This window comes from Poecilia latipinna, unplaced genomic scaffold (assembly GCF_001443285.1).
Source record: "Poecilia latipinna isolate Pla-1442-1.1 unplaced genomic scaffold, P_latipinna-1.0 Scaffold299, whole genome shotgun sequence".
In the NCBI taxonomy this organism is placed as follows: Eukaryota; Metazoa; Chordata; class Actinopteri; order Cyprinodontiformes; family Poeciliidae; genus Poecilia; species Poecilia latipinna.
Window position 1 is genome coordinate 201,675 of NW_015112915.1, and position 16,787 is coordinate 218,461.

The window sequence follows — 16,787 nt, forward strand, 5'->3', positions numbered from 1 at the left end:
CGATATTGGCGACAAAGCGCAACGACTCTTTTTGAAACCGTTGGAATTTTTCAGAAAGCGCAACGTGTGGCGGAATTACGGTACTGCAAAATTGGCTGGCTCGTCTGCGCTCCGTTCGGTCTCATTAAACAATGAACTTTGGCAACTTCTGGTTAACTGCCACATTTTAGTTAATTGGAGTCAAACCTGTGGATGTTTTTTTAGGGCAACACCTGAATCACAATGCTTCCTTATTAGACACGATGGAAAAGTACAAAACATAAAAATAAACAGGAAGTGAATTGTGGTTCTGCACAAGTCAAGTTCATCTTTGAAAACCATGTACTGTTCAACTATTCAGACTATTATAAACAAGCATAGACATGATGGGAAAGGTCAACCATCCCAATATAGTAACACATGTACTGGCTGAAAGGCCACTCAGTGAAGAGGAAGGCATTACTCCAAAAGAACCATAAAGACAGACCACCGTTTGCAAATACACACATGGACAAAGAACTTTGTTTTTTGGAGAAATGTCATGATCTGATGAAACTAAAGTGGAAGTTTGGCTGTAATGAACATTGTCTTACAAATGGACAATAACTCTAAATATCTAGTTGTTACAACCAAAATTAATAAATGTTTCGGTGTGGAGTAAAACACTCACTTTTCCCACAAATTATTTACTCAAATATTATGCAACACAAATCTGAGCATGCAGTGAAACCGATTAGTCTGCATACATCTATGTCAACAAATAATATGTGGTGTGCACGATTTGATTTTCAGCTGCTTGCTAAATACATTGTGGCATGTGATCAACCCTGGTTGCTTCAACTGCCCGTTGCTTCGGCTTTGTCGCTCTAAATTTAAAGGAAAACGTGCTTGTAAACTAATCTTTTTCCAAACGGAGATGAGAATTGAGTGTAATGTTGTAAAAAGTAATGGTCAGTTTAGTAATAGAGACTTTTAGACCCAGAAACTCTACAAACCCCACAATATAAACTGTTGAGAAAAAAAAAAAAACAATTTCAGAAGGGCACTTTTTTGTCCAAAGGAAACACAGCAGGTCTAGCACCACCTACTGGCTGCCTGTGCATGTCCCTTAATAAATCCGATAAATGCAACCTAACACTCCACATTGTTGTGGATCAAATTGAATGAGTCAGTTCCTTTTTTTTAGCATGTAAGTAAACTGTTTTTTCTGTTAGAAAGGAATAAAACATAGATTATATGACAAACTGGCTTGCCAAAGCCTCTGCTTTGAGAATGGAGGATTATTTATGGAAAAAAATAATAGATATGCTTAAAGTTTTTGTGAATTAACAGATTCTGTCAAAATGAGATCAGCTCAAATGTAACCTTCGCTTGTATCTTCTCACCGATGGTACGTCGAAGAAACTGAACCATGCCTCTCCTGTGCATGAAATCAAAGTTCTTTAGGGTCTTCAGGGGGGTAATCTCAATTCCACACGCATAAAACCCGTGCTGCAGTTTTACTGAATGTGATCAACAGAGGAACACAGAGCTATACATAAACAATGTTCACAGCCACCAGATGAATCTGGCAAGCCTTCACACATGCCTCTTCCTTATCTGCCCTATATGACGCTCAGCTTCCTGGAAACCCAGATCAGATGAAGACAAGCTCGTGCAGCAACAGTCAGGTCAGGGTGATGCAACATCTTAACCCCACAAAGCTCTGGTTTTCTTTCTGTGAACCAAAAATCAGCTTCAAATTCAAAGAAACGTGTAAACAAATTAGGAGAAATTCTTTATTGAAAAACGTACAGATTATAGGCACTCTAGTGTTGTTCCTACATGAGCTTTAGGTGAAGCATGGAGCCGAACATGAGCATTTAAGAAAAAAAAAAAGTCAGGCAGATTTTACAGGAGTGCAGCGGGCAAGTATCTCACTGATGTACGTGTTATTTTTGGCCACCAAATCTTGCTTTATCCTCCTGAGCTCTGCCTTCACCTCCTCCTCGGTCATGGTGGCGACAGGAAGTGCCTTCACCTTCTCCAGGAAGTCCTGGATCAGGTTTTCTCCCACCTGAAGGTGACACAGGACGGACACCATTAGGTATAGAATGCAAGGACCCTGGAAAAGGCAAAAACCTGGATACCTAGATTAGCATTTACAAATTTTTGTGAGGTTTTCATGAATGTTTGAGAAATCTTTTAATCTCCATGGCAACCATTCAGCTGTCCAAAACGCCTGGTTGGACTTGGCTCCGCCTTCAAGGCATAGCTCCTCCTCTGAGCTGTAGTTTTCAAGCTTCTGACTCACAGAGCAGCCCACCCATGTTTCTCCTGCACTCAGCTCCTTCAGACTAGCCAGCAGCGATTAGCAAACACCTGGTGGAGCTACGCTCCTGCTGAGCTCATTAAACGAGCCACTTCTCAGTGAAACTCTGGTAAAATCGTTGTTAAAGACTTAATAAAGGAGCCATGTTGTGATGACTTCCTGAAGGTGGAGTTTCAGAAAGAGGCCCAAATTCAAAGCGTTAAATTACAAAGTAAAAATATTTTAAGTCATATTTGATACATACAGACCACCACTGAAAATCTCCTGGTTATTCCACCAAATATTGACTCGTGAACCGAGTTAAAACATTAGTATTGTTTCTAAATGATTATGAACTTCTTTTCTTTGCATTATTTGAGGTCTGATAGAGCTGCGTTTGTCGTTATTTTGACCATTTTTCATTTTCTGCAAATAAATACCACGATGTTCATTTTACACAAACTTATTCCAACATATCAGAGAAACTGAAACTTTTATGATTTCTTAATCTTTCCAGAACTGTAGAGCACTTTTTAACTGAAAGTAACATAGTTACTTGATTGTGCTATAAAATGGCACTATGTGCCTGGAAAGTACATAACAATGCCCCTTTAAAGGAAATACTTTTCAAGGAGGTGGAAATACTTTTCCAGGAAAACAATTGCATTTTCTCAGTAATTCTTATCAGCTGCCTCCAAAGCGCTCGGTTTACGACACACAAGGAAAAGAGAGCAACACTGACAGTTTGCATCAGAATGACAGCAGAAGAACTGTGGTAAATCGAGCCTTACTTGCTTATCTGTCCGCCGTCTCTTGACCCCGGGCTCTTCATCCTGCTTCGAATCGTCGCCCACAGGTTCCTGGAACTCTTCCAGCTCCTCCGCCTTCTCCCTCGCCACTTCCAGCACCGACGGGGGGAAGCAGGCCAGCTCGGCGACGTGGATCCCAAAACTCTGGTCACACACACCTGAGGAGGCAGGTCAGGTGTTTGAGTTCATTCAGTTGAGAAATTGCAGTTTTTTTAAAACTCAAAAACATCTTGAGAGTGTAAAGAGGCCAACCTCAGGGAAGTACATTAATTATTCTGTTGATATTAGGATTGATTAATCAGTTATTGAAATAATCATCAACTAATTTAGTAACCGATTAATCGTTAACTTGGATGTAAAACAGCCAATTGCTGAAGGAACAACATATTCAGAGCAGTAATTAAGTCAAAATTGTATAAAAAATATATACAAAAAAAAACTCCTATTAAGCAGATTTTGCTATACAATTAATTCATCCAAAAACCAAACAGATTATCCTGTATATACTGTAAATGAAAAATCAGCAGAATGTGCCAATCTGATTAATCGTCGGAATAATCGATAATTAAATTAATCAATAACTAAATGTTTGCCACCTTAATTGATACTTACTATCAATTAAGGTGAAAACTTATGTAAAAACTTTCAGCTTTAAGAGAAAGATCAGAAACGAACAATCATCGGAAAAACTAAATACACCGTTACTGTTTCCATTAGGGATGCACAGACATGAAAAGTAGAGCCGATATTAATATCTGATATGAAAATAGCTCTCATAGTCGATAACTGATATTTTTTAATATTACAAATCATGTTTGTACCAACAACAAAAAAACAACAGGAAGTGACAGCTAACAGTTTTAGCATCTCTTCTTTCTGTTTTAAAGCAACACCTTCATCACATTTCCTCATGTGAAAGCCAAAACGACTTAAAAGGAATAGTTTATTTTGCTCTGATATTTGCATGCCGGACTTCAAACTGTTTTTTAAAATAATTTTTTACAAGGAGGGACAACTTGCTTTGCTTTATTTTGGACATTCGACGTTTTGTCTCTCCTTGCATTTTCTTCTCTCTTTGCTCTAAAAATCAAAAAGCTTAAAGGAAATAAATCAGATTTCTACCATAAAACTAACATATATTTGATAAGTTATATTCGTTGTAAAGGTCCAGACCTCATTCTGATATTAACATTTCCTCTGCAACAATTTGAGAACTCTGATGAAGTCATAAATAAATACAAATCGTTTCTGAAGGAGCCTCTAAAATCAATAGGGTGTACTTAGTTCTTCACAGTTTCATTGAGGCTAATGTGAACTTTCTTTTCCAGAGGGCCGTGTCAAACTATCGACATGTACCAATAAGTTGTAATAAAATCTAATGTTAACATCAACTACCTACATTGTAGGTCCAGAAAATCGAGAATCAGTTCACGTATTGAAAATTAGAATGGAAAAATGTCTTGGCTCAAGGATGGAGCCGGGTGATTTTCAGCTTGACCAGGGGAAAAAAAAATCTAATTTTTTCTGGTCCATGAATGCACCACAGTGACGAAGTTAAAAGGTTTGACTTTTCTGGCAAATAAACAAGTTACAGAAAAGTGGATTAATAGCATTAGCAACAGTTTGTTGTGTTATTTATGTTTTAAATGTGTGCTGAAACCAACAAATCCATTGTGAATAAACAACAAAACTCTTTATCTTTATCTGTTTAAAGTCCTTGCAAAAGATTTTCACATCCTGGCAAATTTTGGGGGGATTTCACATGACAGATCAACACAAACTGGAGTAAAACTCTAATGAAGAAAGAAAGAAAAGACACGTTTTGCCGACCCCAGCCAAGCTTTTGGTGCGTCTGCTGCAGATTTGTAGATCTGGAGACGGAAATGTTTCTTCATGCTCCTTTAAATAAAAGGTCAGATTCAGTCAGATTGGATGAAGAATGTTTTTAGAGTCGTCGTCGTCTTGCTGGAAGGTGAACCTCCGCCGCAGTCTCAAGTCTTTTGCTGCTTCTAACAAGATCTATTCCAGCAACTAAGCTCCTTCCATCTCCCTTTCAACTCTGAAGAGATCCTCTATCCCTGCTGAAGAAAAGCATCCGCGCAGCACGACGCTGCTGCCACTATGGCAGCAACTTAAATTAGTTACTTTTGATTTCCCTTCAGGATCAATAAGGTATTTTTGAATTTGAAAATGTGAATCACAAATCTGCCACAAACCCTGTATAGGGTATTAAACAATCACAACAACAGAGATCCATTCATCCACCAATTTAATGGCTCCACTACTGACCTGGTTTGACTCGGTACAGCATTGTGAGCGTGTTGTGGGTCGTCAGGGCGGTGACATGCAGGTTGTTGACGGACGGCTGCTGTGCCGCCAAGGCGGTCAGCTCGTGGAAGTGCGTGGCGAAGAGGCAAAAGCAGCCGATTTTGGAGGAGATGTGTTCGCTGATGGCCCAGGCCAGCCCGAAGCCGTCGTACGTAGAGGTTCCCCTGCCGAGCTCGTCGATGATGATGAGGGAGTTTTCCGTGGCAGAGCTGCAAGGGGGCGGCACAGAGGTTAAGAGGAAACGTTTGTCCCCCCCCCATCGTGTTCCGAGGTTTGCTTGTCTCACCGGAGGATGGCGGCGGTTTCCAACATCTCAGACATGAAGGTGGACACTCCCTTCACCTGGCTGTCTCCTGCTCCCACTCGGGCCAGAACGCTGTCGATCACGCTGAGCTCCGCCTTCTCGCATGGCACGAAGCAGCCGATCTGAGCCATCAGCGCGATCAGACCCACCTGACGGATAAACGTGGACTTCCCTCCCATGTTTGGTCCTGCAAGCACAACAGCATACAAAACCAGAGTCAAACTCAAAAGTAAAACTTTTAAATTTGTTGTGGCAGAAGTGCACAACAAAAAAAAGGAATATTTTATATTGCAGCGGCTTTTTTGTTCAGGTTTGTAACAGAGATGAGCCAGTGGCAAAGACAAATGTCGTCCAGCAAACTGCTAGCTAGTTTTTTTGAGCCTATCAAAAAAAGCTAGCTAGCTTTCTTCAAGTCCTCCTTAAAATATGACTGCTGGACATCTCCACTCTGTTTATATTTGTGCATGAAAGCTTGAACAGATGAACATGACACCCTCAATCATCTTGAAACTGCCCTTGAGGATGACTCTGACTTGTGGAGGCCTGTAGTTCGTTTTCAGATATCCCTATTTTTCATAAAGTCCCACAAGAACTTAACTTAAAATACATCTACAGGTGTGCCTCCATTTAACTCAGATGTTTTGTTTTAATCTACACGAAGTTTATATTAGCCATTGCAAACTTATGTATTGTCATTGAAAATTCTCTAATTATTCCAGCATTAAATAAACTTGACCTATTATTATTCTTCCTTGAACAAGTTAGAATAGCTTAATGGGATTTACAAAGCATTTTTTTGCAGAAAATAATTCTTAAATAATGAGTGTTTAGTCTGGTCAGTTCAGATTGTTTTAGGGTCTCCTGTCACTTTAAATGCTAATAAGCTGCTGCTGGCCACGCCCCCCTTTTCCCAAACATCTGGGAGTTCCACTTGGGTTGCTAGGTGATGGGCTGGGGTTGCTAGGTAACGGCATAGTGCCCATGGATTGTGACTTAACTGGGAAGTTCTTGAAACAGCTCAGTTTCCAGACACCACAAAATGTTAATTTATTGCCAAAAAATGACTGGGTGTTTTTTTTAAGTGCTCAGGCTGTTTCTGGAAGAAGTTGAGACCAAAATGGAAGAATAAAAACACGCAAAATATAAATACAGACCACTAAAGGAGATCTTTCCTGGCCCACAGCAATCAGCATCTATAATAACCCTTTAATTAAATGAGTTACTTGTGATTTCCCTTTAGGATCAATAAAGTATTTTTGAATTTGAAAATGTGAAGCTTACATAACAGGTTTAAGCAGATAGGATCATTTTGGTGACTGAAAGCGACCAGTCACACTACACATTTTAGACTAATGTCCCAAAAACATGGCATCTCCCACCTGTTATAATATAGAAGCTCTTCTCCCCCTGGACGAAGCTGATGTCGTTGGGTATGAAGGCGGTGTCCGCGTCCGTCTCCATGCAGGGATGTCTGGCCTGCAGCAGCTCCAGACGCCTGCGGCCGTCGTCCAGCAGTCGGGGCCGGACGTAAGGAACCGGAGCGGACACCGACGCCACAGCGAAGCTGGCCACCGCGTCGAGCTGCGCGATGACGTCACTCAGCGTCTGAAGGGGATCCACATAACCTGGCGGCACGTGAGCAACAAAACTTTGAACAAGCGGTCACAGATGAAGGATTGGAGCATGCGCAGCCTCAAAAATGAGATTCGTTTGATTTGTAAAGTGCCAGCGAACCAAAACCTCACCCACAGAAATGGCAATTAGGACTTAAAAGGAGTGCAGAGTTCAGTGGCCTTTGGAGGAAATGTGACTGAAATCAATTAGTGAAAATTCGCTGAAGGCAGTTTGCAGGCATTCATCGTTTCCACGTAGCAAAGACACCAGAGATTACTCTGCTGGAGAAATCAATGCCATGCTAACAGGCCACCACGCGCAGCATGTGATGGGAGGCCACACCTGAGGCGATGTTGATGATCTCTTTGACGATGGCGTTCTGGGCCTCCTCGTACTCCTCCCTGCTCCTGGTGTACTCCTCGTTCAGAGAGCTCAGCTTGCTGCGGAGACGTAATGGAAAGAGTTCAAGCAGTTCAAGCAGTTCAAGCGCAGCGGCTGACAAGAAGCGAGGCTGGGGGTTATGGGTCAGCTCGCCCCGAGGCGTACAGACACGGTGAAAACACGCACCTGTTTGTGAAGCGAACGCCGTTCTTCTGAACGTCCAGTGTGGTGAACTTCTTGTTGTTCCTCAAACTCTTCTCCTCCTTGCACGTGACCCGCAGGTAGAAGCCCAGCACGGCGTTGGACTCCAGCTTCACCGTCTTACCGGCTTCCAGACCTGCAACAGGACAGATTGGATTATCAGTTAAAGAAGAGTCTCAAATAAGTACCTCTTATATATCTTTTCATAGTAAAACTCCATACTTAATTTCCAAGCTGTCTGTCCATTTTAAAACATCTAATGCTAAACCTGACTCTGAATTTGGTTATGATGCACTGCAAAAATAAAATCTTACCAGTTATTTTTGGTCTAGTTTCTAAATCAAATGTCTTAGTTTTGTCTTGAAATTACACAAAATTAACTAACAAGTAAATATTAGCTTGTTTTAAGTCAATAATTCCTTAAAATTGATGAAAAGTATTAATTCCGGTGGCAGATTAATTCTCTTACAACATGGGAAAAATGTCTTGTTATAAGTAAAATAATCTGCCATTGAAACTAACACCTCCTTATCAATTATTGACTTAAAACAAGCTAATATTTCATGCTAAAAAGTTACTTGTGAGTTAATTGTGTGTAATTTCAAGACAAAACTAACATCTTGAAAGTACATTAAGGTATTTACACTAGAAACGAGATAAAAAAAAAAAAAACTTAGTAAGATTAAAAATAACAAACTAAAAAAGAGATAGATCAGGAGGCTGCAACCTGCAGCTGTAAAACTGCTCTTTACACAATGGCTCTTTATAACTCAGAGTAAAAATTAAAACGAACCAGTCATTTTTTCAAAGTTTTAAACTCAAGTTTTTAACAGTTTTCCAGTTTATTCCCACCTTATTTGCACTGAATTTCCACACGGGATTACACTAAAAGTACTAGGAATATGCTTTTGGATCTGGGTTTTTTTGTCATTAGGTAGGAATCTATGCGTTTTTTATTTTTTTACATCATTTTCCATCCCACAGAAAAATGACAAAAAAATTTATTGAAAAATGACAACAAATTTAGTATAGTAGATATTTATCTAAAAGTATGAGTTGTCTTTTTTCAAAAGATCTTGTGGCATTTACGTCTCTAAATTATTTGGCCAGCCTGAGAGCAAAATGGCTTATTTGGTTGTAAAGGCTGCCAGGTGCCTATGACAGATGGATGGACAGATGATGAAAGGATAAAAAACAACTTAAGGGACGACTGAGTGGAAAAAATGAAGGAATCAATGCGGATGGATTCAGGGACGGTTGGACAGACGGACTGAAACAGACTGGGTAGAAACCCAGGATGAGGTCACACAATTAATTCAACTTGAACTCCGTCTGGTTCACAAAGCTGTTAAATTGTGGGGCGCATCACGTTTTTCACTCTGTAGTACACAAAACATTACAGTTCATCTGTTCTTAGAAAACACAGATTTTAAATTCGATAGGAAACATGAATGGTTTCACTGTTTCATTTAAATAATTTCTTTCTTGTTTGATTTTTTAAATTATTCCACTAATCAAATGGAAAAACCGTCGCTGCTGGGCGCGCCTTTCAGCACCAGTTTAATTTAGTTTGCATTTGTTAAATATTGATATTTTGCACATACACAAGAACATCTCCAGACTTTTCATCCGAATCTCACACTGAGGAAGTTGGAAGCCAGATTTACGGCTGTAATAGACTGCAGCATATGACGACCATGTGGCGAGATTGATTTGCAGAGGCTTTTTGTCACAGCAAACCTAAAAGAGTCTCTTCAGACAACCAAAAGTGTTTAAAAACACAGTGTCTGATTTTAACTGTCAATTTCCACCTCTTGTTAAGCTGGATGTAATAATTTATGTGGTCACCCACCTAGTTCTCTGGCTGCACTGCTCAGCACAGCCTGCATGCTTTTCTCCAGGGCGTCCATCTTCTCCCTGAGCTCACTCAGAACGGGATCGAACGACGCCTTCACCAGGAACTCGTGGTGTTCGATCTACGCGCACGGCACAACATGTGGGGAGGAAAATAAATGTGAAGATGAAAGTATAACACAGATCATCATATTTCTTATTCACAAAAAGCCGGACCTGATTCATGTCCAGAGTGGTTTCAATCATCTCCTGGTACTTGATGAAATCCGTCTGCAGGTCAGCGAGAGGCGAGGTGAACACCGCGTGCAGCAACACCTTGTAGCTGCCTGCAAGCAACGAGTTTCAAGGTCAAACTCGGGGGTTCGACGGTCCTGGATGGTCCAGGATCCGGCGCGTACCCGAGTAGCTCTCCAGAGCCGTGATGAGAGCGGGGATGTGGCTCACGGCCTCGTAGACGCGGTGGCAGTCCTGCAGCGTCGCCGTGTGACGGTGAAACTTTTTGGCCAGGCGGTGGAGATCTGGAAAGCGTCGCAGCAGATCCTCCTGACAAGTCTGCCTCAGCTCCGAGTCGCACACGAAACTCTCCACAAGGTCCAGTCTAATTACACAAACGGCAAAAATGAAGCGTAAGCCTACAAAAAGACTGACTTTAAAGGTGACTCGTTATGGTAATGTTTGCTATATTTATTTATTGTTTTTACAAAAATAATTTTGAGATGTTCTGTAGGATTGTTCAGTTCATGTTAACTTGAATGACCAACTATTCTTTTGCACTTTGACAACTTCGTACATCATGATTTTATTTGTATTAATGGCGCTACTTCAAGAAGGTATTTGTTCTTTACACTTTAGGACGGTTATATGCGTCAATTTAAACTTTTTTGTGTGGCCGTCTCATAGCAATTAAAGTTTAAAATATTTGGAACTTTGACCAACACTTTAGTCTTCAACAATCACAACAAAACACTGCAAAATCCCTGAGGGACTGATTTTATATATATATATATATATATATATATATATATATATATATATAAACCATCAAACTTCAATGATTGATGTTAGATGAAGATCTGAGAGGTGTGGCTTTTTGTACCTTTCCTCTATTTTGGTTTTCTCCATAAGTGGCTGTTTGATCCACTGGTTGACCAGCCGCTGACCCTGCGGAGTGCGGCACTTGTTCAACAAACCGGCCAATGAATGAGCTCCACTGGTGTCGTCGGGCGAACCCTGGAGGGAAAAGCGTCGAAACGTAAAATATGATTCACTTAATCTGACGTAATAAAAACTCAGCTGTACCCAACATGGTAACCACAAATCACATGTTTCTGCTAATTTATGTTTATCCACATTATTGAAAAACAAAAAGCCTGAACAACAGTTTTCTTATTTTACCTTCACAAACTCTATCCAAGCTCACAGAGGTTCAGCAATCATACATGTATTGCTCTCGGTTTGCTCGTTATGAAATCTTTTGAGAAGATTATAAAAGCTGAGATCATGAGGTACGCTGCTACGTCTGGTTTTGGGTTGTTAGACCGTGCAAAATGTTTCATTTACTTGTTCTCCATTATTTTTTCAACACAGTCACCACCACATTGACTGGGATCAAGTTTGAAAAATGGTGTTATGTCCGATATGCTTTTATCTGCCTGGGTTACCCTCAAGGCTCTCTCCTTTCACCCCTTTAGTTCATATTATACGCTACTAAATACCAGACTAGAAATGAGGACACATAAGATTTGATGACGATTCTGTGATTGTGTCTCTGATCATGGCTCTGGGTTGAAGGTTTTTTTTAGTCGGCTGCTCCGACTGCTCATCTCTGAAGATTACTGTCTCAAAAAGTCTCCATCTCGTCCACCAGCTTAATCCATGAAAAATTGAGAAGCTTTAATGTCGACAGTGTATGAAAATGTTTTACTGAGTCAGTTTAGAGTTTTATTTGTTGGTTTGAGTCGCTTACCCTGAAAAAGAAGACATAATTTACAAGAAGTGAAACAAAACTGTGCGGAGAACAGCAGGAATGGCATTTAAAATGAGGAAAAACATGTCCAGTCTCTTCAATTTCTACATAAAAAAAACCCAAAGATTTCCCAGCTGTAAGTACGTTATTAGGGTAAATCAATCAAATCCTAAAAACTCTGCTCATGGTGACTGACCTGGAAGAGGTTGAGAGCCCTGACGGCGGCGTTGTCCAGCCTCATGTACTGACCCAGCTGCAGCATAGTGAGGCTGAAAGAGTTGAAGTTGGACTCGTCGGAGAGAAGCTCGAGGAATCGAACCACAGCAGCCAAACATGACATGGCCACCTGAAAAAGACATTTACGAAATTCATCAAATAGTTTATGACTGGAAGGAAATGAGTCTCTCGTTTATATAAAGTATCAGAAATGAATTTCCTTAAGATTTTCCATTTTATCTCAAGTATCTGCCCTGTGGGAATAGTTAATAGTCTTGTTATGCACTACTGCAGCTGGAAGCACATGCAAGTTTTATCTGTATCGCTTTGGTTAGATAAAACTTCCTACAGACATTTTTGGAAAATCCCTTATTTTCCAAATCCAGGGATCATCCGAGTTCAAACACATCCGAGTCAGTTTGATTGAAAAACTCCCCGAGTTCATGTAAGAATCACCAGTCCAAACAGGAGCAGTTCTGTTCATTCTGTCTTTTAACGGTAGTTTGGTAAGGAGAAAACACATTTAGTGGCTTATTAGAAAAAGTGCTCCAGAGACAGAGATCTTTACAGGACCGGGACAGTCGGGGCAAACCGACTGGAGTCGCTGCATAGTTTTCAACGAGTCTGAGTTTGCCCGAAAATCACCAACCCTGGGATGAATGCAAACAACTGTGACAGAAAATGTGGAAAAAGATTCTCCCAACAGAACAACGGTCAGACGGAGACAGCAGTCTGATGTCAGGAGGGGACATGGTTTCTTTTACAAGCAGCAAGGAATCATCAAGACTTCACATAATGCCAGAAAAATAATGCTGCTTTCATGGTTTCAGTGATGGAAATACTGCATCTGTGTTTGTACTCCCAGATGAACTTAACATGTGCCTGGAGTTTGAATCTAACCTAGGGATTGAATAGCAGGGTTCCTGTGGAACAGTTGGGAGCCTTGCAGCAAGAAGGCTTTGGGTTCGAATCCCAGCCTGCGGTCTTTCTGCTTGGAGTTTGCACAATGTTTACCCTGTGCATGTCTGGGTTCTACTCCAGCTTCCTTATACAGTTCAAAACTATGACGGGTAGTTTACTGTCACTGTGGCTCTTAGAAAACCAGAAAGGAACTGGTTTTGATAACGGATGCAATAAGAACAGTCAAACTTTTCTCCTTTGTCACCTGCTTGTCCAGTTCAGGCAGCGTGTTGCTCGCCACCGTTTCTCCTCTCTTGGATCGCAGTAGCCTGTTGAGATCCTGGACGATGTCCTTGCTGCTGAACTCTGCTCTCTTCCTGTCAGAGACCAGAACACCGCCACGTTGCACCACCTGCACAAACGCAGCAAAACCAATCAGTGACCTCACTCGGAAATCGAGCCCTACCTCCACCTTTTCTTTAACAATAAACAAGGACAAGCGCTATTTAGTAGGAATGAATGAATGTGAATGTTCACCTGGGTTCAATTTGAAGATAAATAAAACAGGTTTTATGTGATAGTAAATAACAGAAGGTGCATCTGAGTCAGAGTTACTTCTCTAAAACACTGAACTTGACTGAGGGAACTCACCTCCCGGAGCTTGGTCCCCTCAGCGCTGCATTCTCCCTGAGTCAGCAGACACTCTTTGGGGCTGATCTGGACGAGCAGAGACTCCAGGTTGGAGAAGATCTCGTTGTCCGGAAACTCACACACCCCCATGGTCCTCTGGGCCGCGTCCACGTAGCCGACCCCGACCACTCGCTGCCCGTCGGCTCCCGTCGCAAACCGCACGGCGACCACTCCCGCGCATCCCTCGCCTCCGGTTCCTCCGCCGAACAGAATGTCCTCGAACTGGGTCAGGTTTCCTGGAGAGGCCTGAGTTAAGGACCAGGGAACACGAACAATAAACCCAACTGGACATCTGGTCTATTCATTGTTTATTTCATTTTGTTCCTTTTTGTGGTTTTAAAATAAATACAGTAATCACATTTAACACCATCTCTGGAAAAGATGTAGAAAAAAGGTATATTTGTATTAATTTTCAAAGGAATTTTTTTTAGGTTTCTTTCAGTTTCACCAATAATCTTGTAAATTTCTATTATTTTTCAGTCAGATCATCGATTTTTAAAAAGCTTGACCTGCCAATTCCAAATATTTTTCTATAACTGACACTTTAAGGTGTTATTAGGTCACAATACACTTTCAATGTAGGAGTAGGTGATGTGGACTTAAAACACATCACAATCCCCTTTGAATGTTTTCATTTTAGGAAAGCAGGGATGTAATTTATATCCCCAACCTTCACACAGTTACAGCATTTAATTATATTTTCGAATATAGTGATATTTAATATGTCTCTTGTGAAACAAATAGTGGAGAATATAATGATAAGCACTCGTATGACAATTTTTTAAGGTTAGCTCATGTTCTTTATATGTTGGGACTTAATTATTCTGGAAAAGCTAATTTTGACAGTCATATTAGTCATTTTTGGCACCTTGTACTCGATCCTCCAGTCGTGTTCCTTGCTGCTCTTGCTGTGGTTCCTGTATACCTCCACTCGGTACTGCTTCACCAGCAACAGATCCTTCACAAAGGCCTCGAAGTTCAGCTTGCTCAGGATCACGCTCTCCAGCTTACGGCTCCCTGTTGACCCACAAGCAAACATTTCCCATTCCAAAAACAACCTCAGAGATGCATTTTTTTAAACTAGTGAACATAATAAATACATGGTTCCTCCAATTTTTGAATTGTACATTTTATTTTTCAGATTCACCTTTCCAAATCTCAGTTTAAAGTATTAAAATGTAAGGCAGGTAAGATACTGTAGTTCACCATGAAATTACTGCAGATATTTGTACAGTTGACGGATGTTCAATAAGGAACCATGAAAAAAAGAGCTCCCTGTTACTTGTGCTGTTTTCCCACCACCACACTTTTTCCTTCCACTAAACCTTGCATTGCTATACATGGATACAGCAATCTGTGAAGCGCTAACTTAAACTTTGTGGTATTACAGATGACTAACTTAATTTTAGGTTATTATTAGCTGTAGTAATCAAAATTAACAGGAAAAACGTGTATGGGTTAATTTAATTTATGTATTTGTAACTTTTTTAAATAGCTTTTCAGTGTTTTCTGATTTATGTAGTCGAACTTCTAGAAATAGTGCCTGATAACTAATAAATTCTGAAAGCAACAAATTATCTTATATTCAATGCCCGCAAACTGTATAGGAGTGAGTGTAATTCAAGCTAACCTTAACTTAGATGCTGCTAATGTTTTAGCCACCTGCAGCTACATCTTACTGCATCATAATGAATCAAAATTAACAAGCTAATAACTGACTTTAACCCTAAAACATCTTCATTTAGTAGGTGCACAGAAAAGCCGTAGTTAAACCCAGCTACCTGAGCCCAGATATTTGATGACTCCGTTAGTCTTAAAAACCTCCTTGGCAGCAAATATGGCGTCCTTCCCGTGGACGGTGTAGTAGTCGTTCCGGTCGAATATCCTGAAGGTTGTGTCCGGTTTCTCCGGCATAGAGAATATGAAGTTCAGAAAGCCGTGTTCGGCCGCGCTGTCCAGGGACAGGTTTTGGTTCTGCTTCGGTTGCACCGCCATGCTGCGATCTCCCGCCACGGACGGAGCCAAACAGGAAGCTACGTCATCCGTTAGGGTGCGTTGTCATGGAAACGGCTCTCCTCTTATTTAAAGGGACGGAAGAAGGCCGCCTATAAGCAGGTGAAAATTTTGATACTTGGAGAAGCGTCAGGTTTCAACATTTTTGTATTCTGTTCTAAAGCTGAAAATTTGTCACAATGGTAAGGTCAAATAAAAAATAGGCATATCATTATTATATTGACTAACATGGACTAACGTGGACTAACTCCATTAGTGTATAAACTAAAATTAGCTAAAATGCTAAGGTTAGCTTGAATGCTGTCAGTAGCATGCCAGGTATCACCAGCATGTTTACTTACATTGACTTGCTTCATTTAGTATGATAAACATAGCTAATAAATAAAAAAATGAGCAAAAATGCTTATTTTAGTTGCTAGGCTAATGTTAGCATGAGGGCTATTATTAGAATACTGAGTTAATAGCTTGTTGATACCACCAGTAGGATGAGGGTTATCGCTAGTATGTTGACTAACTCAAAATTTTAGGTACAAAGCTAATGTTAGCATGACAGCAATCACTAGCATGTAGAGCGAATAGCATGTTGACTCTAGCGGTAGGATGTGGGTTATTAGCAGCATATTGACTAACAAAAAATCCATTGTGTGCTAACATTGGTGTAAACCATAATTAGCCAAAATGCTAAGGCTAGCTTAAATGTTGCCAGTAGCATGTGTGATGTCACCAGCATATTGATTAACATTGACTTAATCCATTCAATATGATAAACATAATTAGTAGATCAAAAATTATGTAAAATGCTTGTTTTGGATACAATCACTTGCAGGATTTTTCAAAACTTTACTTGTATTTCTAATTTTATGACAATTATTTCATTACTACGGAAGAGGATTAGGGTCATGGAAAAAAAATATATTTTGACTTCAATCTCAGAATTCTAAGTTTTTTCTCAGAATTCTGACTTTTTTCTCATAAATCTGACTTTTTGTATGTAGATATTCTCTACATATTATATTGACTAACATAATATGTAGAGAGGAATGCTAGCATTAGTGTATAAACTAAAATTAGCTAAAATGCTAAGGTTAACTTGCATTTTAGCTGATTTAAGATTTAAGGTTACCTTGAGTATATTTACATTTTTACAATATAAATATGCTATATTTATATTATATAGCATACTATATATGCTATATATATTATGCTAAATATAATCATGCTATATTATATATAGCATAATTA

The 16,787-nt window shown here is 40.1% G+C and overlaps 1 protein-coding gene across 1 annotated transcript; it reads right to left on the bottom strand.

Moving 5' to 3' along the window:
* Positions 1 to 1,743: 1,743 nt before the first annotated feature.
* On the bottom strand, positions 1,744 to 15,583 carry msh2 (mutS homolog 2 (E. coli)). The gene is made up of 16 exons (XM_015034456.1): positions 15,314 to 15,583; positions 14,401 to 14,549; positions 13,494 to 13,778; positions 13,108 to 13,254; positions 11,923 to 12,072; positions 10,857 to 10,990; positions 10,159 to 10,358; positions 9,977 to 10,086; positions 9,759 to 9,882; positions 7,892 to 8,042; positions 7,667 to 7,764; positions 7,090 to 7,335; positions 5,693 to 5,897; positions 5,368 to 5,615; positions 3,061 to 3,236; positions 1,744 to 2,035 (listed from the first exon to the last, which is right to left on the bottom strand). Exons 1-16 carry the CDS (start codon positions 15,525 to 15,527, stop codon positions 1,859 to 1,861), a joined length of 2,814 nt encoding a protein of 937 aa, XP_014889942.1. The 5' UTR covers positions 15,528 to 15,583; the 3' UTR covers positions 1,744 to 1,858.
* Between the last annotated feature and the right edge of the window lie 1,204 nt (positions 15,584 to 16,787).

Bases quoted from the DNA above. Each gene is read 5' to 3' on its own strand.
- msh2 (XM_015034456.1), bottom strand. From the start codon at position 15,527: ATGGCGGTGCAACCGAAGCAGAACCAAAACCTGTCCCTGGACAGCGCG. The intron at 13,779-14,400 runs GTGCCAAAAATG...TCCTTAACTCAG, and splicing joins ACTGGAGGATCGAGTACAAG to GCCTCTCCAGGAAACCTGAC. The intron at 8,043-9,758 runs GTGGGTGACCAC...GTCCTGTTGCAG, and splicing joins CAGTGCAGCCAGAGAACTAG to GTCTGGAAGCCGGTAAGACG.